The sequence below is a fragment of the Zalophus californianus genome, chromosome 3 (genome assembly GCF_009762305.2).
Source record: "Zalophus californianus isolate mZalCal1 chromosome 3, mZalCal1.pri.v2, whole genome shotgun sequence".
NCBI classification, from domain to species: Eukaryota; Metazoa; Chordata; class Mammalia; order Carnivora; family Otariidae; genus Zalophus; species Zalophus californianus.
Window position 1 is genome coordinate 184,374,890 of NC_045597.1, and position 27,808 is coordinate 184,402,697.

Below are 27,808 nucleotides of genomic sequence, written 5' to 3' on the forward strand. Positions count from 1 at the left end.
TTGATATGTGCTTTTTAAAGAAGATTTGGAGTAACATAAGTATATGTAAGAATGGAAAAATATATATAAGTAATAAGAACGCAGCGGGGAACAATACTTTTATTTTTTTAAAGATTATTTATTTATTTATTTGACAGAGACACAGCAAGAGAGGGAACACAAGCAGGGGGAGTGGGAGAGAGGAGAAGCAGGCTTCCTGCTGAGCAGGGAGCCCGATGCGGGGCTCGATCCCAGGACCCCGGGATCATGACCTGAGCTGAAGGCAGACGCTTAACGACTGAGCCACCCAGACACCCCGAACAGTACTTTCATTAAGAACGATGACCACTTGTTCTCTTTAAGACAAAGCAATTTTGAAGCACTACAATATTGAAGTAATTGACAAACTAGCTGTCAGTTCCAAATACAGTAAGGAATGCAGGAAATCACAGTGAGTTTCCCAGGAATTAATCTGAAAGAAGAATGCAATATTTTTTCCTGAGTTGTCATGAATAAGCAATGCTTAAAAGATGAAATGACGGTTTTGTGTGAACATAGTTGGACTAAAAAAGTCTATAAGAATTTTTGAGGCAGGAGGCTGGCTCCAGGGCAGCCTAGGAAAAGGAAATAGCATGGGCAAAGGGACACTGATGTTTAAAGAATGGCAAGTATTCCAGCAAACTTGGGGAAAGGGTGGTAGCAGGGAGTGAGGGTTGATCAAGAGCCAAATTTGGACAGGGCAGATGGTGGAGGGTCTTGAAGTGGATGCTTGAGCCCAAATATGTTTATTGGATTAATTTATTTTATTTTTTTATTATGTTGTTAATCACCATACATATATATATATATAATATGTTAATCACCATATATATATATATATATATATTACATCATCAGTTTTTGATGTAGCATTCCATTCATTGTTTGCGTAAAACACCCAGTGCTCCATTCAATACATGCCCTCTTTAATACCCATCACCAGGCTAACCCATCCCCCTACCCCCCTCCCTTCTAGAACCCTCAGTTTGTTTCTCAGAGTCCGTAGTCTCTCATGGTTTGTCTCCCCCTCCAATTGCCCCCGCTATCGGATTAATTTTTATCTTTTGGACCATTCTTTTTCGGTTGGGTCTTCATGAAGTGAATTGTTTACTTACTAGACCAACACTTACAACAGAAATATATCCAATATAATATTATAAAATGTATATATATATATAAAATATATAGTATATATTATATGTATATGCATACATGAATATATATATACATATATGCACACATATGAATAAGGGAAATAAGTTGGCTTAATCCACTGTCCTTTATTTTCCAGATTAGTTAAGATTTTATTTTCCAAATCATCTTCAGAGAGTAAGGCCACAGAAGATGGTGTTGTCTATTCATGGAGAGTGGTAAAAATCTAGACACGCTACTTCAGGTAATGAGAAAGAGGGTTCTAATAATCTACTTGGTCCTACACTAACATACTTTTTGAGCTGGAAAGCATTTGAGAGACTGTTTAGTGACAGAAGTTCTGAATTCAAATGCAAATAGAAATTGGCAGGTAACAAAAAATGACACCAGCTGTGCACAAGATGAAATGGCAGCTGTCAGAAACTAGAGTCCTACCAGCTCATTCCATCCCATAGACATGCTCTGTTTTGTTTACACAATGTTGAAAGAAAATTTTATTACTGGTCAATTTTTAGAAGTCAGATTTCATGTAGAAAACAAAATTTCTGACTTCTCTTAAAAATGAGGAGCCCTTCAACTCAGGACCCACATTCCCATTTGGAATAGAGATGAGCTGACATGCCTGTTCTTTCTGGTTTGTGGGGGGAAAGGGTGGAAGGAAATAACCTGGGTACCAAGAGTCGATGCATTAGGTATCAGAATCAGGGTGCTTTTCTTTCTTGTTGCTTTCCAATTATCTCTTATGTAACTGCCATTATATTTGATAAATAAGGAAGATATGTTATAAATAAATGTAATACACCTCAATCTAGAAATTGGTTGCCTGGGATATTCCAGTGATACTGAATTCTGTGTGGTAGAGGCAACAGCCATAAATTAATGGACCTTGACCTACAGGTAGGTATTTTGGACTGGTTTTGGCTGTCTCATGAACTTTCATTTTCAGTCCTTCCTCCCAGTGCATATGGCCATTGATGGGGGTAACAGGTGAGCAAGGATCATTAGGGAGTAGTGGAGGCTGTGCTTTCCTCCCGTGTCTCTGCAGGCGTGAGGGGAGCTCAAGTTGAAGCCTATGAATAGTAGATACTTCTGGAGAGACTAAGGGTTAAAGTTGGAGAAACTTTAGAGCAGCAATTGCAACTGGGTGAGATTTTGCCCCTCATCCACCACCCCCAGCCAGGAGACACTGGCAACATCTGGAGGCATTTTTGGTTGTTACAACTGGAGAGTAGATGCTACTAGTATCTACTGGGTGGAGACCAGGGATGCTGCTAAATACCTTACAATGCACAGGAAAGCCCCCCACAACAAAGAACCATTCAGCCTAATCCAACAATAGGGTCAAAGGTTGTTGGCCCCTGCTTAAGAATAATTCATCTCTGGGTCCTAATAAAGCTACCCAAGCCACTACTGACTTAGGCTGTCTGCTGAATTATTGTTTTAAACGAAACCCTAGGCACAACTTAGCAAGGGGCAAACTTTCCTTCGTCCCTTCTGGCCACTTCAGATGCTTCTGGAAAGTACATTGAATGCCTCCAGATAATTTGACTCAATTTCAACCAGCCAATGTGCTCAGTACTGTCTGAAATGTAAAGTAAGGGCTGCCTCTGGTCTTAATAAGAGAGTAGTATTCAAGTATGGAAGAGCAGAAATTCTTCTTTTAGCACTTTCTTATTTCCTAATAAACCTCTAGGTTGAGCTTGTGTCATTGTTACAAAAGAGAGAAATAGTATTCCAGAGGCTCTGAACCAAAAAGCAGACATCCTACAGTAGTCATTAGTGAGGCCCACTTTTCTAAATTTCTTCTTATTTATTAAAAAAAAAAAACCTTAAAACTCTAAGTTGTAAAAAAAAAAAAAGCTATTACTTATAACTAGTTTTCTTGGGATTCTGGAAGAACTGATTAAGAAAGACATGTTGATCCAAACAAACAATTCTACTAAAAAGAAATAGAAATTATATAGTCGATATCCTTGAAGCTGAAAAGTATTTAATGAGGAACATTGTTTATTGTTTTTAGTTTTTCTTGATTGATAGGCTTTCCACTCAGAGGAAAATTGCTATAATAGCAGGAATTGTATGAAATTTGAAACTCAAAGCTATTCTGAGCTATTTTAATAATGCATTCATCTGTCAAAATGAATTTTAAAGAGGAATAGTATGAACACCCAGGTTTAAATGTACACTCAGGTCTATTCATCCGACTGTACTTTAAGCACAAAAATATCAGGATATATAAAATCCTCCATTATGTATTTGAAACTCAGGTTTACATGCTTAAATAATAATCTCTTGCTTTTGGGGGACCCTGGGACATGGGGATCGCCATATGAGCACTTATCAGAATACCCCATGCTCAGTTGCAAATCCTTTTTTTCTATCTATACACCTTTTTTGGTTTGACTGATCTGCTCTACTCTCTGAGCGTCCCCGTGAAGACGCTCAAATCTCTTATCTCTCAACCTGATCTTTCCAGCAACTCCAAGTTGTGCACCTGACTGCCAACTTGACGTTTCCACTTGGATGACTAGAAGACATCCAGCACCATCCTCCTGCTCCCACATCCAACTTGCTCTCCCCATCACAGTCAATAAAATTTCCACCCATCTAGGAGCTTAAGCCCAAATCATAAGACTTAATTCTTGATTTCTCTCTTTCCTTCATCCAACTGATTAACCTGTCCTGTTTAATATATATAATGTACAATTTTGGAGCTTATTTTTTATACACAATTATATTGGGAGGCTTTGTTTCCATGTGCTGAAATATTTTTATTTTACAAAACTTTGTAAAGAATGCATCAATCCTCATGGTATAAATGTCCAACATTTATTTAACCATTCCTATACTATGGGGCATGCAAGATTTTTCTATTTTTTGACATCACATGCTGTTGAATTCATTGAATACTTAATCATATTTACTATGTGCAGGCACTGTTCTAAAACTTTAGACATGTTAATGCATCTAATCCTTACAATCCATGAGATAAATACTATAACATCTCTATTTGACAAATGAGAAATCTGAGGCACAGAGAGACTAAACAACTTGCTCAAGATTATGTAGCTAGAAAGGGGAGGTGGGATTCAAATCGAAGTACCCTGACTCCATGTTCCTGAGTCCGTGTTTTAAGTCAATCTGGTTTGTTCCCTTGGGTACATTACTTTGCTCATTGACTGTATTTTACATCAGTCTGCACATAACTCTGGCCATTTCTTTAGAAGTGGATCAATAGTCATGAATATTTAAAACGTTTTGGACAGTACACATTGCAAAGCTTTTCTCCAGGAAGATTACACTAACTGTCAATTTCTACTCCTTATGTCAGTTGTTGAGAGTGTCCTGTTAACTGTGCTTACATCAACACTGGGTATAATAATTTTTACAATCTTAACAAGTTTATTGGAAACAAATTCTGTAATAGTTATAATTGATTATCTTTGATTATCAGAGCAGTTAATTGTTTTTTTCAAGTCTAGAATAACAATTGTATTATTCAGTGAATGTCTTTTTTAAAAAGATTTGATTGATTTATTTATTTATTTATTTATTTATTTATTTATTTATTTATGAGAGAGAACAAAAGCAGGTGAGAGGTACAGAAGGAGAGGGAGAAGCAGACTTCCCACTGAGCAGGAAGCTTGACGATCATGACCTGAGCCAAAAGCAGACACTTAACAAACTAAAGCACCCAGGTGGCTGTTCAGTGAATTTCTTATGTTTGGCTTTTTTCCAACTCTGCTGTTGGAAATTTCACTTTTTCATAATGAATTGTGGTCACTCTTTATGCACTGAGATATATATATATAGTTGTTATTTGATTTTTCATTTTGTTTCTGTTGTTTACTGAAGTATATGCACTGAAAAATTGGTTTCTGCAGTTGCATCAAACTTAAATAGTCATACAAATAACCACCTAGATTTCCCTCTTAATGTCTTTTCATATTATGACTAGTCTCATTCCACTTGTTTAAGTAATGCTTAGATATACACTGTAATTCCTGCGGCCAATAAAGAAAGTCAAGGATCTTAATTTTTATTACGCAGCATTTTACCTATAACATAAGCGATAGAACATGAACTCAATTTTCAATTAAAATAAACTTGTAAAAACTCCCTCTTAGTTTCAGGATCCATGACATTGATAAATGTTCAGACTAGATCTAACGTCTACACCCACATTACTACTGTACCACTTGTCCACACACTGTAGGTGTCACCCTCAAGTTATATCAAAACTCTATTCAGTTTTATTTATCACATTTCTAGGTGTCAGTTTCTTGCATGTGACCTCATGGACTTAGAGCCGCCTAGTTGCTTTGGTGGGTGGCTCTTTTCTCTACCACCCCTCCATGTCATGCTTTATCACAAAGTGTTCTTTCTCATTTATTGGCTTCTAGAGGCTTGGTAAAGTTTAGTGGAACTTTTTTTCATTGGGAGTCAAAAATTTTCCCTGGGACTCATGGATTTCCCAAGGAGCCTCAGGAGCTACTGCCCAGGGCAAGGTGAGGCCACACAGACCACTTGTGAGCATCTGCTCCATGGCACTCAGAGCTGCCTCACTTTCTCGGTTTTATCTAGGGCTGGGTTAAGAAGCAAGACTCCAAAAAGTTCTTCTGGACCAATCAACGGTGGGGGACCAACCAACGGTACCAAAACCCTGAAAATCAACATGGAAGACACGTAACTTACCAAAACTTCTGTTCAAGAGCAGTCCTGGATGAAGATGGCAGGAATAATGTACCAGGGCTGAGGGCTGAGAGCTCCCTCTCATGTGGGCAACCTGACAGCGTACTGTCTCCTGAGATCGGGTCCATTTAAATACAGGGCTTTCGTTCTGCTCAGTCTGGCTGACTTCCACTGCCAGCATTTGATTTTTCACTTTTATGGGGGCAGCATTTAGCTTCTCCTTGAAAATTCTTGAATAAATATTTAAAGAACATTATTGTGTAGTTGGAACCAAATTAGTAGCCTGAACAAGAGTTTCTGCAGCTCTGGGTTCAATCCTGGTTTTAAATATTTATGTTCCACACTGAAGTATGTAGGGATAAAGGGGCATTGTGTCTGCAAATCATTCTCAAAAGTTTTAGAAAAAAATGCTATATGGACACTTACAGATGCATATACACACACAAAAGGGAAGGATTATGGGGAACCTGGGAATTCTAGGAATTCCTGCAATTTTTCTGTAAGTCTAAAATTAAAGAATTAAAAAAAACAAGTTCCAAACTTGATTTTTTAAAGGAAAAAAGCATTAAAAGTTTCTTGAAATCTTGGTAAATACCTGGACTAGATAATGTAAAATAACTCTTCACAGTTCTATAGTTATATTTTTCCTTGATCATATAAGTCTAGATTTTTCCATAGATCAGCTTATCAAGTGGAGTATTTGTCTCTTCCTTAACTTACCTTTTTTTAAAATTTCATAACAGACTTGGTATAGAAATATTTGGAGAAATAATATAGAATAAAGAGCAGTCATCCAAGATATCATTTTGTCATTTTTGCCACTGGGTTGCATTGACATCAGAGACTCATGGAACAGCTGTCAAATATCTTCTTAGTTTTGCAATATCATGTGTGGGATGTTGAAGCCTGCCTGAAAATTTAATTTGTTTATTTAAAAATTGAAGGAAAATGTAACACATTTTCAAATACTGTGATTCATCAATTAAGATGCACCCTAGAGGGTATAATTTATTTGCAGAGTAATAGCCAAATCTTAAAATGATCCATAACAAAAGAGTCTGACACTAGATATAAATAGAAGGGCCATATGCACCCCAATGTTCATAGCAGCAATGTCTGCAATAGCCAAACTGTGGAAAGAGCCGAGATGCCCTTGAACAGATGAATGGATAAAGAAGATGTGGTCCATGTATACAATGGAGTATTACTCAGCCATCAGAAAGGATGAATACCCAATTTTTGCATCAACATGGGTGGGACTGCAGGAGATTATGCTAAGTGAAATAAGTAAAGCAGAGAAAGTCAATTATCATATGGCTTCACTTATTTGTGGAACATAAGGAATAACGTGGAGGACATTAGGAGAAGGAAAGGAAAAATGAAGCGGGGGGGAAATCGGAGGGAGAGACGAACCATGAGAGACCATGGACTCTGAGAAACAAACTGAGGGTTTTAGAGGGGAGGGGGTGGGGGGATGGGTTAGCCCGGTGATGGGTATTAAGGAGGGCACGTACTGCATGGAGCACTGGGTGTTATACGAAAACAATCAATCGTGGATCACTACATCAAAAACTAATGCTGTATTGTATGGTGACTAACATAACATAATAAAATAAAATTAAATTAAATTAAAAAAAGAAATAATGTGAATTGTCAAGGTAATTTTAATGAAGCATTAAAACGAGGGTTTCTGAAAAATAAAAAAAATAAATTTGAGTAAATAGCAAAGGGTAATAGCAGATTAAAAAGAAACTAAATCAGTTTTTAATTAAAAAAAAAAGTCAAGAGACTTGAAAAGTCTAATTCCTACCCCTTGTGTTAAGGACCTCTATTAAGATAATGTCTCAGCTGTTGGGTTTGGAAATTGGCTTCCAATTCCATTACCCTTCTCCACATTTCTTTCTTTTAAATAATCAGGTTAGGGGTGCCTGGATGGCTCAGTTGGTTAAGTGTCCAACTCTTAATTTCAGCTCAGGTCATGATCTTGGGGTTGTGAGATGGAGTCCATTGTTGGGCTCCGCACTCAGCTCGGGGCTGGTTTGTCCCTCTCCCTCCCCCTCTACCCCTCCCCTTGCTCGCTCTTTCTCTCTCTCTCTCAAATAAATAAATAAAATCTTTAAAAAAAATGAGGTTAAAAAAAAAGACCCTGAAGGTTAAAGTTAGTGTATTAATTTTTTTTTCAGAATGGCAAATTAGAAAGAAAATGAAATTATATAGTTTGATAAGAGAATGCTATTTAGGAAAACATAAGCAAATTTTTTATATTGGATACCTGATGAAAAACTTTTAAGGGTGACTTTTAGAGGGCTTCTTGAGCCAGACTTCCTGGCAAGCTGTTCCTGTTTGGTGTGCCTATCATATTTCTGACTACGTCAAACTACTCTTCATTAAGGCTCTTCATTTTAGCTGTGAAATGAATGCAGTTCTCTATTGAAATAATAACCAAAAAATTCTTCGCTTGATGCTTGAGAACAAACAGTCATACTGACCCAGGAGCACCACACCCTGAAGGTTTTCCAAGTCTGAGTTTGTCCCTCAATAAAAATTTTAAGTGGACATCTCGAATTCAGAAAATGTTGGTACGCTGATGTTCTTAGTTCTAAAAAACTACAAGTCCAGACACTTCGAATGCAGTATATTGGATCCCAAGTCAATTAAAATGGGATCTCAAAAAGTTGGCTGCTAATTTTGATAGGGAAGAAATCAGTTAAAGAAGCAACGATTAACACAAGAGCTATGAACAGAGTACAAAGCGATAAAATATGAACCAATATTGCTACAGGTTACTCAGATTCTGTTCTGGTTATTTGAATAGAGATTTTTTGATCTGGGATGATTTTATTAAACTGAATTTTTTTAAAGGTTTTATTTATTCATTTGCAAAAGAGACAGAGAGAGAACAAGCAGGGGGAGAGGCAGAGGGAGAGGGAGAAGCAGACTCCCTGCTGAGCAAGGAGCCCGATGCCAGACTCGATCCCAGGACCCTGGGATCATGACCTGAGCCGAAGGCAGACGCTTAACCATCTGAGCCACCCAGGCGCCCTATTAAACTGAATTTTAAATGAAACTTGAATAAAGATATTATTTTAAAATACAATAATTTCCCCTTAAATTATACCTTTCACTTTCATCCTGCTATGGAGAATTTGTTTTTAAAAGGCAATTAAGTACATGAATTAATAAAACCCTAAAAAAAAAAACACACCAAAAAACCCCAAAACCCAGGAGCACCTGGGTGGCTCAGTTGGTGAAGCGGCTGCCTTCGGCTCAGGTCATGATCCCAGGGTCCTGGGATCAAGCCCCACATGGGGCTCTCTGCTCAACGGGGAGTCTGCGTCTCTCTCTCCCTCTGCCTGCCGCTACCCCCTGCTTGTGCTCTTTCTCTGTCAAATAAATAAATAAATAAATAAATAAATAAATAAATAAATAAAATCTTAAAACAAAACAAAACCCCAAAACCCTGACCATTTTGGCCACTCCCTATGTATTGTTTGATTAAGAGGTCCGGGTCTTGATCTCCATGGCTCACCTCTATTTCCCTTCTAGAATCGCTTCCCTCCAGCAATGTCTAACTTTGGACTCTGTTTTCTCTTCTCACCCTAGAAATCTGTGCCAAGTCAGAAAGACAGAAAGGACTCCCACTTTAAGAAAATGGGACTAAAGGATACTTTGGAGAGATTAGGGGCTGGCAAATTTACCACAGGGATTTTGAAATTTCTTTTAGCTTTAGAGTCATGGACAATTTTTATAAACATTGTGGGAAAACAAATCTTCCAGTATGTCTTTTATTAGTGTTTAGGATTTTTCCCCTTTCGGAAAGAATAGAAAGAACCGTAAAAGCTCAACCTCACTGATGTCATCTGACACTATGAAGGGACAAAGAATTAAGGAAGGAAGTCATATGGTTTTAAGTCCAAATTTGAATCCATTGGGATTGGTGGGGAGTGGGAGGAGAGTTCTTTTCCCTTGGGGAGATCCAATGGTAATCTTGAATCTGGCTATAAATTAAACATTTTTAATTGCAGAGTTCTAATCCAGATTCCAAAAACAGAAAGTTTTGAGAAGACCTCTTTGCCCTCCACCGCATAATTTTTAGTGCCCCAACTTTCCTGCTTTCTCCAAGTGGGAGCCTTCATTTTTTAAAGGTTTTATTTATTCATTTGAGAGAGAGAGTGGGGGGAGGGGCAGAGGAAGAGAATCTCAAGCAGACTTCCAGCTGAGTATGGAGCTCAACTCAGGGCTCCCTCCCACATCCCTGAGATCACCACTGAGCCGAAATCAAGAGTCCGACGCTTAACAGACTGAGCCACCCAGGCGCCCCTCCAAGTGGGAGACTTCTTAATACAGGAGCTGCTTGGAGAACAATTTTTTCCAGAATGTAGCTGGAAAGCTTTTACGCTCCATTTTTCTCCCTTTTACAATGGACAGCTGTGTGATTAGAAATCTGTACCCACAAATGTCTGGATTTTCTAACTCACCTCAGAAGTAAATTTGCAAAGGAGGTATCACTATTAAATTACTCGCCTCCTAATCCTTTTTGTTTTCCCCAAAGATTTTTAGACAGCAACCAGTTATCTGGATAAGGGATTAAAAGTCCTAAAAGTAGTGGGATTAAAATCATTTGCCTAAACAAAGAGATTGAAATAAGTCTGTTGAATGGACTCTGCTTTCCCTGTGCGACGAGACTCTGCGGTGTGAAATGTTTTACATCCTCTGTCTGCCAGTTCTGGTTCTGCCCATTTTATATAAAAAGCTTCTTCATCCCATTTTCAGCTTCCTTCTTTTTTTTTGTTTTAATTTTTTTTTTCTTTTAACAAAAATGCTGGCATTCAACTTACCTCCCAGAATAGCTCAGAGCTGAAGTTCTCAGTTTAGTCATGAGAATTACATTTCTCTCCGCTTTGGAAATACTCTTCCCCAATCTCTCTAATTATGACCCCATAAGGGCGAGGTGACTTCAATTAAAATGAAACATATCACTTTGTAGAACATAGAGGAAAGAGCATCTTTGAACAGGAAAAAGAAATCATATTGTTGATTTCTCATGTCAATATGTACCCACATATTACGATAAGAATTTTGCTTATAAGAACATCTCTTCCTTGAAAAAGAAGGTTTTGTATGTAAAGCTCAGCTCCAGTATATTAAAATGCATACCTGTACATTTCTTAGGTTGAAAGGTTTTCAGATGATGACTATAACTTATAAGAATGGTAGAATATTTTTACACCATTTTCGTGTTGGAAAATAACCCACTAGCAGCAGTTATAAAATATATTGAAAAGAATCCAAGAGGGCTCTTGAATGGTCTCTTATTTCTCATCATACAGTTCTATAGCTGAATCGTTTTCTCAGTCAGTTTTGAAAATATAAACATCATTTTTCCTTTTCAGAGAATTGATCAGATTAATTTACCCACTGAAATGAGCAAAATGAGAGTAGAAACATGAGCTCAGCATGCTATTTTGTTAACGGTCTGTGCAAACCAGTTATGCATTTTCCAAAATGATACTTTCCTAAGCTTGTATTTAATGAATTATGAAACTTCCATCTTTAGCATGAGCACACGTCCCGGACTCCCTGCTTTCTCAAAGTATACCCCGAGAGTTGTGTTTACTTACGGTAGCACAGTTTTCAGACTTGTCTTCCACAAAACCAATCTGGCAAGGCGTCCTTTGGTTCTGTAGCCAGTAGTCTGTAGACTCGAGCAGGCTGTTGCTGCAAAGAACCTGGAGGGAATCGAGAAAACCTTCTTAGTGTCACACGGCCAGGCTTTCTATTTCAACAAGCAGCTCTTTTCTGAAGAACCTGTAGGTGTTTTCTTCACCTCAGAGCATCTGGATATTGGAAAAAAACTTACATGATAATAGCACCTCTAGAATGTGTAAAATATTCAACCAGGAGCTGGTTTTAGAGGAATACATTGATGTTAATACTGATCTTTCTTCTGTCATCAAATCCAACATCTGGAAACTTCAATGATGTCCAACGTGTGGAAACTTCAAATGATTATTTTGGGGTATGGTTCAATTGATAATGAGGATCAAAGTTCATTTTAGTGCTAGTGCACTCTATGAATATTTTCAATCTTAAAAAAAAGTGTTTTTCCTTTTGGTGCAATATTGCTACTGAAATGATATTCCTTCAGCTTTAGCTTTGCCAACATGTCTGTGAAAGAGGATTCAATTCTTACAGAATACCCAAGGTACTATGTTAAGTTTAGAAATTATTAAGAATAAGTAAAGTGCATCATGACAATCATTTTCCATGTTGAAACAGTACAGTAAAGCAAAACAAATTTGAATACATGAATCAAAAAAAAAACCCAAATATGATTAACAAATGACTGGTTTCTGGGCTTGGATTGTAATGCAAGGAAGAAAAATTATATTTCTGAGACAAGATATTTTGAAGATGCAATCTCATGAATAACCAAACAATTCAAATTCTAATGTGTTTTAACACTACCCAAACAGTGTATAAGATTTTTCGCATCTTATGTGAGATTTCCAATGCTCTCCTGGGGTCCTCTACTTTATTAGGGTACACATCTGCTAATATTTGACTCACTACCTTCACTTAAGCAATAGAATAGATTTAATCAGTTTGGTTATTGCCACAAAATAGAATGACACTTCAATTACATTTCAGCTGCATAACAAAGGATTGTCGTATGCTGTAAAGATAAAAACACATGAATTTTTCTCTCAGTGTGAGTTAACCAAATATAATTATGACACAACTTTCCATAATACTTTTTGTTTTTGCTGAGAAATATTATTGCTTTTAAATCTTTTCCCACTCAATGTTTGTTATTACTAGAGATGACAGATTTCTATTGTCCTTTTCTAGAATAGTACAAAGAGCCACATAGTGGACAAGCAGGTAACTGAATGATGAACGTGGACTATGATTGTGGACTAAAGTTGGCAACAGAGCTTCTTGGTTCTCTTGCAGATTTTACCTAAACTATGGTTCTCAAAACACCGGCTGGGCCCCCAGGGGTCCCTGAGATCTTCCAGGGAGGCCAGCTGTCAAACTATTTTTATAGTAACAGGAAGACTTTATTTGTCCATTTCACTGTCATGGTCTCTTAAGTTTCCTGTGGAGTTCTCCAGGACCCACGCCAGGTGTCAGGGCACAATTGGCCTCATGCAGAAGCCAACAGCAGAGTCTGGCTGCCTTATGTCAAGTGGGACATTAAGGAGATTTGCTAAAACTGTAAAATGAAGTCGCTCCTCTTCTCACTAAAAGAGGTTTTTTTCTAAAAAACATTTTTATTTTACATAAAAAACATGCATATTAATTCCTGTGTTGTTCATTTTAGCCATTTTTTTAAATAAAGAAGATGTGGTAAACATACAACAGAATATTAGCCCTAAAAAAGAATGAAATCTTGCCATTTGCAACGACATGGATAGATCTAGAGAGTATAATGCTAAGGGAAGTAAGTTAGTCAGAAAAAGACAAATACCATATGATTTCACTCATATGTGGGATTTAAGAAACAAAACAAATGAGCAAAGGGGGAAAAAGAGAGAGAGAGACAAATTAAGAAATAGACTTAATTATAGAGAACAAAGTGATGGTTATCAGAGGGGTGGGGTTGGGGGGATGGGTGAAATAGGTGATGGGGATGAGAGAGTGCACCTGTCGTGATGAACACCAGGTATGAACAGAAGTGTTCAATCACTATACTGTACACCTGAAGCCAATATTACATTGTATGTCAATTAACTGGAATTTAAATAAAAAGTTAAAAATATGCATATTAACATGTAATGTGTTTATTATTGTTTTCGAAGCATTTTTAAAATAAAAATTATTATTATTTTAAAATAAATAAATAATAAAAAACCTTTCTTAGCTTTAATTGATAATTTGAAAAATGTCAGCGAGTATAACCGCTATAAACAAAAGCTTTGTGAGATCCCCAATACTTTTTTTATAGTGTAAGGGAATTTCAATTCCAACCCTCCAAAACTGAGAACTATTAATCTAGACTCACTTTATTTAAAGTAGAAAAAGGCTCTTGGTCCACCCCACTCCTCACTGGTAATCACTTTCACTTCCAGCATGGAATAAGAGTTTAAGAACATGTGCACAAGGGGTCTGAGTTGAAATCCTAGCTTAGTAATTAATGGTTATTCTACCATTCTTGGTTATTCTACCAAGGTTATTTGGGCAGCTGACTTCAGTAATACTCACCTGGTAGGATCATTGCCTATTCAGGGAGGTGAGAAGTGTCAGACACTGTGGCATGCAGATAGCAGGTTATCCTCTTTTCACTATTCTTATTTGTAATTAACTACAAAGGGAGACAGGAAATTGAATGCTTTCACTTGAAATTAGTGGATTGAAAGCATTTCAGATCTGTGAAGACAATTTGTCTTTAGCAAATCTTCTAATCTAAGGTGTGATTTTGGTTTTGCACTTTGTAGTATTAATAGTTACAGCTACTATTTTTTGTATGCTTAGAATGTGCTGGAAAATGTGCTAAATTTTTCCTTCTATCTTTTTTTTTTACCTTTTAATTTAATCCTTATTGCAATGCTACAAGGTAGAAGTTATTTTAAAGATAAGGATCTTCACAGAAATTGTTCTTTTGAAGGTGAAGATCTTGAGGCTCAGCGAGATTTGAGTTTCTTTCCCAAGTTGCTCAGAAACTGGCTTTGGATTTGGTTTTGAAGGTACCAAGGTCTTTACGTGAAACAATTTAATTATGCTGCCTTCCATAACCCATGCAAAATGACTCTAAGTTGGCGTATGTTTCTCAAAATTTATGGACACCTCATTTTTATTAATATAACTATACCTTCTTATGGACTTCCATTTTTTTTTTTTTTTTTTAAGAGAGGGAGAGCATGAGCAGGAAGGGTAGAGGTAAGGGGAGATAGAGAATCTAAAGCAGGCTCCATGCCCAGCATGGAGCCCAATGTGGGGTTCAATCTCATGATCCTGAGATCATGACCTGAGTTGAAATCAAGAGTCAGACACCAACCAACTGAGTCACCCAGGCACTCCTATGGACCTCCATTTTAAAGCTGTTTTTCATGAGTGAAATTCTGAAGTGACACTTTTCCTTAAGGAGAAGGAACATTTTGTGGTGTATATTATAATAATTAAATTAATCCACTTGGCAAATATTATCAGTATTGAATTTCTCAAAGAAAAACATGGTTTTACATCTATTTGTGTTAACACTGAAAGAAACCCATATTGTCATGTCTCTGCTCTTTGCCTGTCCGTGACCTTTAACATTTAGAACACCCATCAGTGAAACAAAGTTTTCCTTCACTCTGAACCATAAGAACATTAGAGACTTAAAATGGAGGCATCAAATGAACATCCTAGTTAATTATACTTTACTGTGTAGTATAATAAACACTCCGACTATAATCACTTCTTAGTCATTTCAAAGCTCACTCCTCAAAAGGTAGCCACTGGACGTCTTCTACTTTCTATATATTCAAAGCACATAGAATTATGGTTGTAACAAAATATGTCAACAAAAGAAAGAAACTGTCATTTATCAGAGCATATGAACTATTTTTGTCCAAGGTCAGCCTTAGGAAGGGGACAGAGTTCAGAGACAAGTCATTTGGGTCTTTCAGAAAGTGGTGACTGGGTTGGCATGTTTTCCTGGTGAAACACTGGGAGGAAGAGATAGAGACACGCAAAGGCCTCAGCCTGTCACCTCCCACTGTGAAATGCCCACAGCTGTGACAGACACTGCCTCATGACGAGGCCGATGGAGACAGCAGCTGGCTAACTTGCTGGATTTCTCCTGCATTTAACTCCTTCAACAGAGAAATGAGGGCAAGAAAATGAGTCTGTCAAGTCTTCTACTTTAAGGGTATTTTTGTACCTATTTTTAAAGTAAATAATAACTGAAAATACGCAAAGACCTTGTTCTGTTCTATCCTAGCAGTGAGGAAAGTCAACAGCTTTTTGGATCTGCTTACTCGGTAGAAAATGCTAGAAAGACTACCTGTTTGGCTAGTCCATACCCTGGGATACAGAGTGTCCTCTCTACGGTATATCTTTGCTTCGGAGGAAATAGAAATGGCAGAAAAAAGAAGTGGAATTTAAAATGAAACCTAAATCTTTCAATGCTTTAGAAGAAATATTTTGAAGAGAGCTTTGATGAGAGTATTCACTATGTAACTTTAAAATTTGAATTTTATTCATCATAATTAAAGAAATAGTTCACTTGATTATGTTAACAATTAAAGTTGCCCCATACATTTCATTAATCGAGATAATTAATACCGATATTCTTGATTAAATAATACTACATTTATTGAGAATGTTCTGGGCTAAGGCCTTAGGATATTATCTGAATTAAACCTCTAGACATACAAGGTAGAATTGAAAGCCCATATATGTAATGTGCTTAAAACAAGAGAACGTATAGCAAGTTCTCAATAAATATTAGCTATCATAACAATGATTCTTCTCTTTTTTCATGGGCTTAGAGGGGTCACTAATTTGCCTAGTTAGTGGAGAAGCAGGATTTGAGCTGGGCTCTCCAATTCCAAAGCCCCCATTAGCCGGTGCTCCATTGTAAGTTGGTAAAATCACATAATTTCTTGTGCTTGTGTCTAAGGAATCGCAGTCTATGCATTTATTCATGTCTCTCTCTCAGGACCCTGGTCTGGGTGGTAAGGAGGTTTGAGTTCCAGTCCTGAGCCTACTGTCTGTTCGGTTAAATCACTCACTAGCTTCCAGCCTCAGTTTTGTTAACAATCAATTGATGCGATCTGAAGGCATGTAACTTCTACACGGAGCAGCACGTAACTCTCCCCCTGGTCTTCCTGCTTGCCCTCGCCCTGCCTCCTCTTCTCCCAGGTATACGAAAAGCCAAATAAGCAAAGAGAATAAAAATTCAGCCTTCAACAAACCACTTAGCATCACATGTTAGGCAATCTTAACCTGTGAAGAGCTTTTGGTCTAATGGTTTAGACAAACCATCAGAGACACAGGAATGCTAGAAGGAAGAATACATACTTGAAAGTCTAATGATTCTGAAGCCTTATGAATATGATCTCCCTGCTGAGAGAGTCACTTTCTGAGGGGGAAAAGAGAAAAGCTCACCAGGTTCTCAATGGCTCATTTATTTATCTGCTGTTTTTAGTTTCAGGTTTACTTATTTCAGATGAAGAGCTAATCATGAATGTATTGTGTGTTCACAAACTTGAAGTAATAATGACACGTTTTTCTCTTAGAAATGCAGGAGTGTCCTAAACATTGAAGAAAGATCTATCTGCTCTATCTTACAGTGATTTCTCTTTTTTTTATAGAGCGATCCAAATTACATAAATTTACCTTTGACATAGAATGGGGAGGGAGAAATAAACTCTTAGTAACCTGGACACATCTAAGCAATGCCTTAAATCTTTGTTCAAAAAGTAACCGAGGTTGGAAAAGACAGTAACTTATGGTTGGTTAGTCACAGAGGTTTAGAGGCAGAACTGGAATTCTATGCCACCTTATCACTTACTGAGTAAACTTGGGCAAGTCCTCTAACTCCTGTGGGACTTAATTTCTGCATCTCTTACATGAGGACAAATGAAGCCCCTTCTGAAAGTTGTTCCAAGGTTCAAATAAGAGCCATGAAAAACTATGGGGAAGAAACTGAGGGTTGCGGGAGGGCGGGAGGTGGGGTGATGGGGTAACTGGATGATGGGCATTAAGGAGGGCACGTGATGTGATGAGCACCGGGTGTTGTATGCAACTGATGAATTACCGAACTCTACATCTGAAACTAATGGTGTACTATATGTTGGCCATTTTAATTTAAATTAAAATAAATAAATAAATAAATAAATAAATAAATAAATAAAATAGACTCTGGAAAAAAATGTTTGTAAAGGACTAATCTCTTCACAGAGTAGGCAAGTGATATAGGATAGCTATTGTCACGAGAATGCAGTACAATTTAGACAATGTTTTCCATCGGAACATTTTCTTGATCTTTGTGCCACAGTTGACAATGTTTTATTATTCATAATTTATGATGTACCACTCTTTTTTTCCTCCTTCTCTAATCTCTTTCAGTCAATATTTGGTCAATGAAGGTTCATTGAAATCTTTAGATATCTGACACTTGGAATATTAAGATGAACAAAAATGATCACTGCCCTTTTGGAAATTAAGCTATAATAGGGGAGAACAAACATTCACAGGACTATGATAAAGAACACAGGTGCTTTGATCAGTGGCAGCAGCGCAGGACAGATATCACCCAGGAGGAGTGGGTGCTTCTACCCGTGGCAGGGCTGGCGGGAGACTGCACTTGACCAGAGCTTGCAAGATACTTCCGAGTGGTCTGGGAGCGTTGGGGGAGGCAGTGGGGAGGACAGGTCTTTCTTTCTAAATAGCTTTTCGTCCTCCGATGCCCTAACTGGGAATATTCCCTCTAGTTCTGTCCTCAGGGTGCTGCTCTTTTCCTCAGAGAGCTCACTGACTCCTGGTCATTAATTACCATCTGGAGGGAGGACTCAATGGTCCACAGCTTCAGCTTTGACCTTTCCCTAGAGCTTGGCTTTTCACTTTTCTAACTGTTAGTTACTACGCTTAGGTCTCCCGCTGTCACCATGAAATCTTGGTTTCTAAACCCAAACCACCTCCTTCCCCAATTCCAGTCTCTAAAAGAAACCTGACTCCCTAACTCCCCTGTTTATAGTTGAAGGCAGAACAATTCTCCTAGCTACCCAGGCTTGGAACAGCTGTGCCATCTGGAATACTGATTTGTCTGTTTCTTGTCTTATATTCTGCTCTCCAAAGTTTAGTTTAGTTTAGTTTAGTTTAGTTTAGTTTTTTTTTTTTTTTTTTAATTCTCTCCCCATGAGACTGCATACCATGGACTAATCTAGTCTCTGGGGGATACAACAGTGAATAATACAGAGTTGATCTCCATATTTATGGAACTTAAAATATAGCATGGGATCCAAATAGTAAATAAAGGAGCGATGAAATGCACATGTAGTTACAAATTGTGGTGGGTAATTATGAAGAAATTCAACACGGCACACAGACAGAGCATAAAGGGGATGGGGATGATATTTGGGAAGGACGGTTAGGGAAGGCTGGAGCCCTAACAGTTCATGTTGTAATTGTCTGACTCTTCTATCTCCCTTGCTCCCTCATCCTTTACTTCCCAAATCCACCTAGCTCACTGAAACCAGAGTAAAGGATAAGTATGTAAGCTTTCATGACAAACCTGGTTGCAAATTCCAGTTTTTCCACTAATTAACTAAGCAGCCGAAGGCAAGTCACTCAGCCTCTTTGAGACTCAGTTTTCCCATGTACAAAAGGAGGTTGATATTGCCGCTCAGAATGAGGGATTTTTAATAGACATTAGAAATAATAAATGCACACAGCATCTGATTAAGTGTTCACAAAAAGGTTTACATCTGTAAATTACTGATTTTATGTAATTCTATTCCAAGACCTTCACCTTGATTGATTAATTGAGCCAGTACATATTAGCATTTTACCAGCTAGTCCTATTAGCCACTAGGCTAAGCACTGGATAATAGGAAAGAAGGGACATATTTGCTGTCAGTGAGCCCAAAATTTTATGGCCTAGCATTCAAGACAGATCCTAATTCAACTCCCACCTGTTAATCATTTCATGGACATTTACCAAGCTCCAATGATGAAGATATTGTCCTATGCCCAATATAGCTGTTTTCTAAGCTTTGTCTCCCGTTATTTCCCTGCACATACCCTCTGCTATAGTCCACGTTAACTAAAGAGCACGGTCTTTATGATGCATGTGGTTTTCCTCATATCTTTTCATCTGCTCCCTGAATTTTTTCCATCTGTGCTCTTGCCCAACCATCAAGAACTAATTGAATCAAGGCTCCGCTCCCCATAGCACGTGTTTCTCTTCTGGTGAAATCTCTATAATGAAAACAATACTTCTACCTCAGAATTTTAGAATGTGCCTGTGTGTCTTTTCCTTCCTATTATGATATGGGTGCACGAGTATCTTACTCAATTTTATCTTCCACACTTATCTCTTGACACATAGTTGGTACTAAGCAACTGTTTGCTGTTTGGCACCAAAATATTTTGTACTTTGTGTAATGTAGATTTGTAATTTTCTTTTCCGATGATTGTGCTTCAGAAAGAAAACCTGTGAGTGATTTATTCAATATGAAGAAAATTTAAGAGTTAAATCTAGGCACACAATGATATTTTATATTTCTGCAAGGTTTTTACTTCTCTCAAGGATTTTATGCAAAGGTAACAATTTTAAATTAGAGCAAGATCTGCATTTTTGCAGATCTTATGCAGCAAAACATAATCAAATTTCATTTTCTGATAATTTTAAGTGTAAAGATGGAAAGCAGCCCCAAAGCTTTTTTTTTTTTTTTTTTTTAGATTTTTATTTATTTATTTGACAGAGAGAGCGAGAGAGTACAAGCAGGGGGAACAGTAGAGGGAGAGAGCCCGATGCGGGGCTCGATCCCAGGACTCTGGGATCATGACCTGAGCCGAAGGCGGACACTTAACCATCTGAGCCACCCAGGCGCCCCAGCCCCAAAGCTTTTAAGAGAGGAAATTTCCACACACAAAATGCTGTATTTGCTTAATGTATGCATTGTGATTAATGATGGAACGTTTCTTAAAATTAACTGAATAATGCCATCAGAAAAAAGGATTCCTCTTTCTTCAAAAGCGGAGATTTACCTGCCCCTCCAAACAAGTAGACTTAGAGAAGTTAAGTGTGCTGGAATTTTAAGACATCAATGCGAACAGGGCCTGGCGTGACCCCTGGTCATCTGCTTACTCAAGAGTTTCAAACAAATATTATTTTTAAAATGAGTCATAATACAAAAAAGGTTTGGAAACCACTGTCCAAAGAAATCTTTCTTACAAATATGACACTCAATTTTCACGGAAGAAAGAAAAAGCAAGAGCTATAAAATAAAGGGAGTAAGAGAAGCCCATTGGAAGAGCCATGGGCATCATTCTGAGAAGAATCTCCAGGCCCCACTGGTGTTCTAGACTCTAAGAAACTTAATTAAATGTTTCTTACAGAAGAAGGCTATAGTGTGAGCAGGACAATCAGATTTTCATAGTAAGTGGGAGAGATAGCAAATAGCTGATTAGGATGAAGGCAGCTACTCATAGACGCTGTCACCTCTGTGCTCCGTGGTATAATTAATGGCATCTCTACTGCAGGTAACTCTTTCTTCATGGAGATATCATGATCCTATACAATTCACCCCCCTTTTTTGGTGTTGTTATGAGTTTTTAAAAACACACATAACTGTGTCACCACCATCCTGGTCAAAATGTAGAACAACTCTTCAGCTCCAACCCCCGCAAAAATTCCCTCCTGCTCCTTGTAGTCAAATGCATCCTAAGTCCCAACCCCTGGCAGCCACTGATTTGATTTCTATCCCTAAAATGTTGTCTTGTCTAGAATGTCATGTATGTGGAATCACTTAGCATGTAGCCTTTTGTGACCTGTTTCTTTCACTTGGCATAATGTGTTCGACATTCATCTACATTGTTGTGTGTTTAGTACTTTTTTCTTCTTTTATTGTTGAGTGGTGTTCCATTGTATGGATGTGTACAGATATTTTACAAAACGCATTTACCAGGTGAAGAACATTTGGGTCGTTTCTAGTTTTTGGTTAAATATGAATAAAGCTGCTATAAACATATGCCTACAGGTTTTTGTCAGAAATTAAGGTTTTGCTTTGCCTGGGTAAGTACCCAAGAATGAAGTTAATAGGTAGTATGGTAACTTTGTAAGTCAGTCAGAGAAAGACAAATACCATATGATTGCACTTGTGTGTGGAATTTAAGAAGGAAAATAGATAAACTCAGGGAAAAGGAAGGAAAAATAAAATAAGATGAAAACAGAGAGGGAGGCAAACCATAAGAGACCCCGAACTTTAGGAAACAAACTGAGCGTTGCTGGAGGGGAGGTGGGAGGAAGGGGTAATTGCTTGATGGGCATTAGGGAGGGCACTTGAGGTAATGAGCACTGGGTGTTATATGCAACTGATGAATCACTAAATTCTACCCCTGAAACGAATAGTACAGTATACATTAATTAAGTTGAATTTAAATAAAGAATAAAAAAAGAAACTGATAACCTGGCTTCTAGCGTGGATTTATCACTTTCCATTCCCGCCGGCAAGGTATGAGAGACCAAGCTGCTCCACATCCTCATCAGTACCTGATGTTGTCAGTTTTGCTTTCAATTCATTTTAGACATTCTATCAGGTTCATAGTGGTATTCCATCCTAGCTTATTTTCCTTTTAATTTGTAAAGATATGATTTTTTTTCCTTTTTAATATTCTTCTAAAATTAAAATCTTAATTTGGATTCTATCTTGCTGCAAACCCTATTCATAAAACCATAATGCATAAATTAGACAATATATTTTTAAACTTTTTTTAAAGATTTTATTTATTTAAGAGAGAGAATGAGAGATAGAGAGCACGAGAGGGAAGAGGGTCAGAGGGAGAAGCAGACTCCCCGCTGAGCAGGGAGCCCGATGTGGGACTCAATCCCGGGACTCTAGGATCATGACCTGAGCCGAAGGCAGTTGCTTAACCAACTGGGTCACCCAGGCGCCCATATTTTTAAATTTTTTAAAAATATTTAATTTATTGATTTGAGAGAGAGAGAGAGCGAGCACGGGGAGGGGAAGAGGGGGAGGGAGAAGCAGATTCCCTGATGAGCAGGGAGTCTGAAGCAGGGCTGGATCCCAGGGCCCTGAGATCATGACCTGAGCAGAAGGCAGATGCTTAGTCAACTAAGCCATCCAGGTGCCCCTAGACTATATTTGATGCTAACTCTGAATGCTATCTCTAAGAGAAGGATAATGCCATCCACAGTAACTTTTCATTCATTCTCTCATTCATTCCACAACTACTTGTTGAGTACATATTAGCTTTGAGGGTTTTTAAGTCTTGTTTTGTTGTTTTGTTATTTAAATACACTTTTTTTTTCATAAAATGCTTTTATTCAATGGGAAAGCCAATTAAGAGGTATAGACTTGGGAGTCCAGGAAGTGATGTCCGAGTAAGATATATTTGTTAAACTCTCCTAAAGTATAAGCATAGATAGTCAACATTTATATCTCTCTCTGTTTGCTATTTACATGAAGTGTAGAGTACAATTATCTGAGATGCAACATTATACTAGTATTTGTCTCTTTCTGTCTGATTTATTCACTTAGCATGGTACGGTCGAGGTCCAGCCATGTGGTTGTGAATGGCAAGATTTCATTCTTTTCTATAGGTAAGGAGTACTCCATTGTGTATATATACCACATCTCCTTTACCCATTCATCCACTGATGCACACTTCAGTAGTTTCCGTATCTCGGTTGTCGTAAATAATGCTGCAAAAAATATGGAGGAGGGGGTGCATCTGCTGGTTCTACTAGGTGCTGCTTAATTATCCAGGCAATCAGGGGTGAACAAAACAGGAATAAAGACAAAACAGACACAGTTTTATTCTCATGCTGTTGGAGGAGGGCAGACCATAATCAAATAAATTTTAGAGAAAGAGAGAGAAATTGAGGGAGGGAATGAAAAGCACTTTGAAGACAAAGCTGGAGAAAGGGATCATGAAGTAAGGGATGCTTATGTCAGAAAGTATTTTCTGGCAGGACTCTGTGAGGGTGATGCTAAGCAGAGAGCTGAATGAAATGAGGCACCAGCCACACAGCCTTTTGGGGGAAGAGCAGCCCAGGCAGAGAACATCAGCAAAAACAAAGGCTCAGAGCAGGAGTGTGCTGGTTGTACTAAAAGAACAGAAGAGACACCATTTTGGCTATGCAGTGTAAGCAGAGGAGAAGAGACGAGAAAGTATTTCATTATAATTTTGGAATGTTTAGTCACTGGCTTAAAGAGCAGTGCTAACTTAACTTTTTTTTTAATGACTTAACTTAAATTTTTATAATAGCTTAAAGCACCCCCCACACACACACGAGGTCAGAAGACTTTGTATAATTTTACACATGTAATTTCACGTTGATTTAATCTATGCTTCAACAAACTTTCTGAGAATTCTGACATCTTTTGTTTCCACCTTGAAAAATAATTAACTTTGCATTCCTTCATGGGGAAACTATAATGCTTATTTAAAACACACCGAGGAGCGCCTGGGTGGCTCAGTTGTTAAGCATCTGCCTTTGGCTCAGGTCATGATCCCAGGATCCTGGGATCGAGCCCCACATCGGGCTCTCTGCCCAGCGGGAAGTCTGCTTCTCCCTCTCCCACTCCCCCTGCTTGTGTTCCCTCTCTTGCTGTCTCTCTCTCTGTCAAATAAATAAATAAAATCTTAAAAAAAATAAAAAAGAAAGAAAACACACTGAAATCCTGAGAAGAGACAGTGTACAAACTGGAAATCAAATTATGTGAAAGAAAAAAAAACTAGCATAGAAAACTCAGTGATTCAGTCTTCGTTTCTCTGAAGGTTTAATTAAATGTTAAGATAACATTTTCCTTTTAATGATGATTCTAGTGGCTGGCTGCCTGAGTTCTTGTCTATTTAGTGTCCTTTGACAAAAAGGAGAAACTGTTACCCAAAGCATGTTTGATTATTCCTAGGACATAGTCTGTAATATAATTATCTGCTGGTTGGATGTGAAGCATTCTTGCCTCTTTAATACTGACCCCTACTACAATTTGGAAATCTTGTAATTGATTATGTGAAAGGAGATTCCAAAGTGAACTAAGCATTGCTAAGAATGTCATTTCAAAATAGGGTGAGGAGGGCATGGAGGAAGTAGGGCCTATGCACAACCCCTGTTTCAATTCTGTGAACACCATGAACTTTTGACTTTTGTCAATTGCGACTGGACCACCTCCTGAAATACATCCTTCTACTTTGGACTGAAATAGTGAAACATCTATTGGCTAAATGGCCAATCCTGTATTAGTCAGTCAGTTTAAGTTTGTCAGCACCAATCATAATTCCTTCAAAATAAGTTATGTAACCTGGTGGTTTTTGCCTTTATAAGCCTGTACTCCCCACATGCAATTCAGAGCACACTTTCAACTTCAGTCCGCTTTGCATCTAAGACCCCAAATACATACTTTTGGTTGCTCAACAGCCTCTTCTTCTTGGTCAACAATTATTTTTAAAGTATTGTAAAATAAGGGAGTTTTTCAGGCCCTGGAACAAAACAGTTCTCTATTATTGAGGAGGGGAATGCCTAGAAAACACCAGATCAGAGGCATAGTTGGTTGGGAAGGTTGAAAAGGAAATGGTAAGCACAGGATCTGCACCTCATTCTCTGTCTTTACTGTGCAGGGGGTGGGAGGCAGTACCCCCAGATAAGAAAGAAGGCACCATTGTCATACCTCATCATAAACATACCTCTAGGTAAACTGTATTTTTATAGCAGGAGAGTCCTTACCTATGGAATGCTTTTAGCAATAGGTACCTGGTCTAACTAAACTTGCCTCTGATAAACATGGAACATACTGATTTATGGAGTATCTATCTCTGACAAATGTCACATATGGATGCACTTATCTGAGTCTAAAATGGAGATTTTTCATGAACAAAAGTGATCTCTTCTTTGAAATTATTGTCCTGGTGTATGTAATTTAGAGACTCTGTGTGTTGACCTGGGCCAGAGCATGTCCTAATGTGGCAAGAAATGAACTAGACAGAGCCTCGGTGACAGTTTCAGATATCTCTCTACATTTCTTGGGCTACACAGTTACTTGTTTCCTGGAAACCACATTGTATTTCAGTGGAGTCACAGAATGCTATAAGAGCATAGAGGACAATTCAGAAATATCAAGCCATACTTGTTTACTTCTGCCACATCACACAGATGTCAGCTGGCTGAAGAATGCTTTGAAAGTTGATCAGAGCTTTTTCTGCATGAAAGTGATAACCGAGTTTGAGTCTCAAGTGTAAAATGCAAGAGTTACAGAAACAAATAGGCTCAGGAAATGCAAATATAGTATAATTTATGAATGGTCAGCAATGTTTTAAACAGAATAAAATTAGACGTATAAATAGAGGACAGCTGATTGCTATTTAATTGCTATTTAGAAGCACTATAATGCTGTACTGTTGATATGATCAGTAAGGGGATGTTAGGAGAAGCAAATGTTAATTCTGGGAGAAGCACAATATAAGAAAAACACACATGCCGGAAAATATATGGTATGCATCAAGGCTTACCATTGATTTTGGATTATTTTGTATAGGCTTCCAAAATGTAGGTAGTGCGAAATTTACCACTGGTCAAAGGGACAGTGGATTTAATGGCCATGTATTATTTGGGGATTGATGCATGCCTTTGGCCTTTGGCAATTATAAGAAAGTGTTTGGAAGAAGCTACTGGAAGCATCTACCTTCTTTAAGATGTAAACAGATGGACACATAACTTGCTAAGGGAGACACCTGCTTCTTGGATGCTCTCCATCCTGGAGAGTATGAGCCCTCACATGCGTCTTTCAGGGTGGGTCTAATTTTGGAAACATGGACACAGAAGTGAGGGGGCTCATTCTCAGGGATGAGGCCCCCAAGGGCCTCCTCTGAGGGCTGCTCAAATTTATCTGGGCCATATCCTTCTTTCCTTCTCTGACACTGGCCGAAGTGACAATTGGGCATTTCAATCAGAAGACCAAACCTGGAAGGATACAGGAAAAGTGGAAGCTCTTACGGCTGGTGGGGGATGCATTGTTTACTCCATACTCCAAAGCCAAGAGCGCTGCTTATTTGGGAGACTGGAAGGGAAGAGAGTAAGGCTTAACGTAAGTGGTAGGAAGCAGGGATGGCAGGTCTTTTTTAAACACCCACAAATAGAAAGGAGGAAACTTTCTATTATTAGATATTTTTTAAAATTTTAGACCCCTTCCATTCTTGCATAGAGATATGTAATACATAATATAAAGGCTTGGGGAAACTGCAAGAATTCAGAAAAAAAAAAGATCACTTGCCTAGTTCCCATCATGTAGCATCACTCTCAACTCCACAAAATGTTCTAAGCTATTTTGGGTTTTCAGAGTCCTACTTTTTGGTTAAAAGAAAAGAAAAGAAAAGGTACTGCAAGCTCCTTCCAGGAGTTCTCCACACATAGCAAAAAGGATGCTCAAGGAACTGAGCTGTAGAGGACAGAAGAAGACTGGCATATTGGAATCTCAAGCATGGTAGAGCAATTGCTGGAGGCAGAGAGAGAGGAGTAGAAGTTTTCCAACATACTAGCTTTTGGAATAAGAAGATAAATCATATTCAAACTGCAAAATAAGCCATAATTGATAGTTTTGAACAAAGTTTCCCACATAGGATTACCAAATTGGCATTTTCCGAAGAATGAACTTGCGTGTGATACGTGAAGCCCCACCTCTGCATCTCAGTGTGGATCGGTTGGAGGCAGAGGAAATCTGTCCCACCAGAGCCTTCATTTGCTGCCTTCTGGTCTCAGTGCAACTGTGGCCTCCTGGATGTCAGTGTGGTCAGGGCATAAGGAAGGTTTCTTAGGTGGTCAGGGAATTTTGTGGCTGGCTCTGTGTCTCCTCCCACTGCCGGGATGCAGGTCCCGCCTCTCCTCTCCCCGCGCCCCTACCCACATCAGGTGTGCCCCTCCTGGCATCCCAGATTCCAGTCTCCCTTTGCTCTAAGGAATTCTTTTTAGAACTACTAAATTAGCTTTCTTCAGATATCACTTTTAGTAAGACAATTCTGCATTTATTTTCTTTAAAATCTCCCTATTTCTTCAATGCCTCTGACTACTCCTGCAGAATGTCAATAAAACAGAACACCCAGCAATTTGTACCAAAATGTAGCTAGGCCATTCTGGTATAAGGAGCTGGGTCTGAAGACCACTGCCAGGTTGCTTGATCAGAAGAGCATGTGTATAAAGCTGTGGAGTGCTGCATACTCCAGGATGAAAAGCTTCGTATCTTCCTTCTATAGAAAGTGAATATGCCCAATTACA

At 38.3% G+C, this 27,808-nt stretch overlaps 1 protein-coding gene across 7 annotated transcripts in view; it reads right to left on the minus strand.

Annotated features, from left to right (window-relative positions):
- Positions 1-27,808, minus strand: part of LOC113920572 (SPHK1 interactor, AKAP domain containing) — a 170,120-nt gene that overhangs the window by 102,382 nt on the left and 39,930 nt on the right. For 6 of the 7 annotated variants that reach the window (XM_027590807.2, XM_027590806.2, XM_027590809.2 and 3 more), the window contains one exon: positions 11,484-11,591. In XM_027590807.2, the coding sequence (XP_027446608.2) occupies positions 11,484-11,591 (108 nt within the window). Of the gene's footprint in view, positions 1-5,865; positions 6,011-11,483; positions 11,592-27,808 lie in introns of those variants that run through there. The other variant, XM_027590810.2, reaches the window with a different exon arrangement.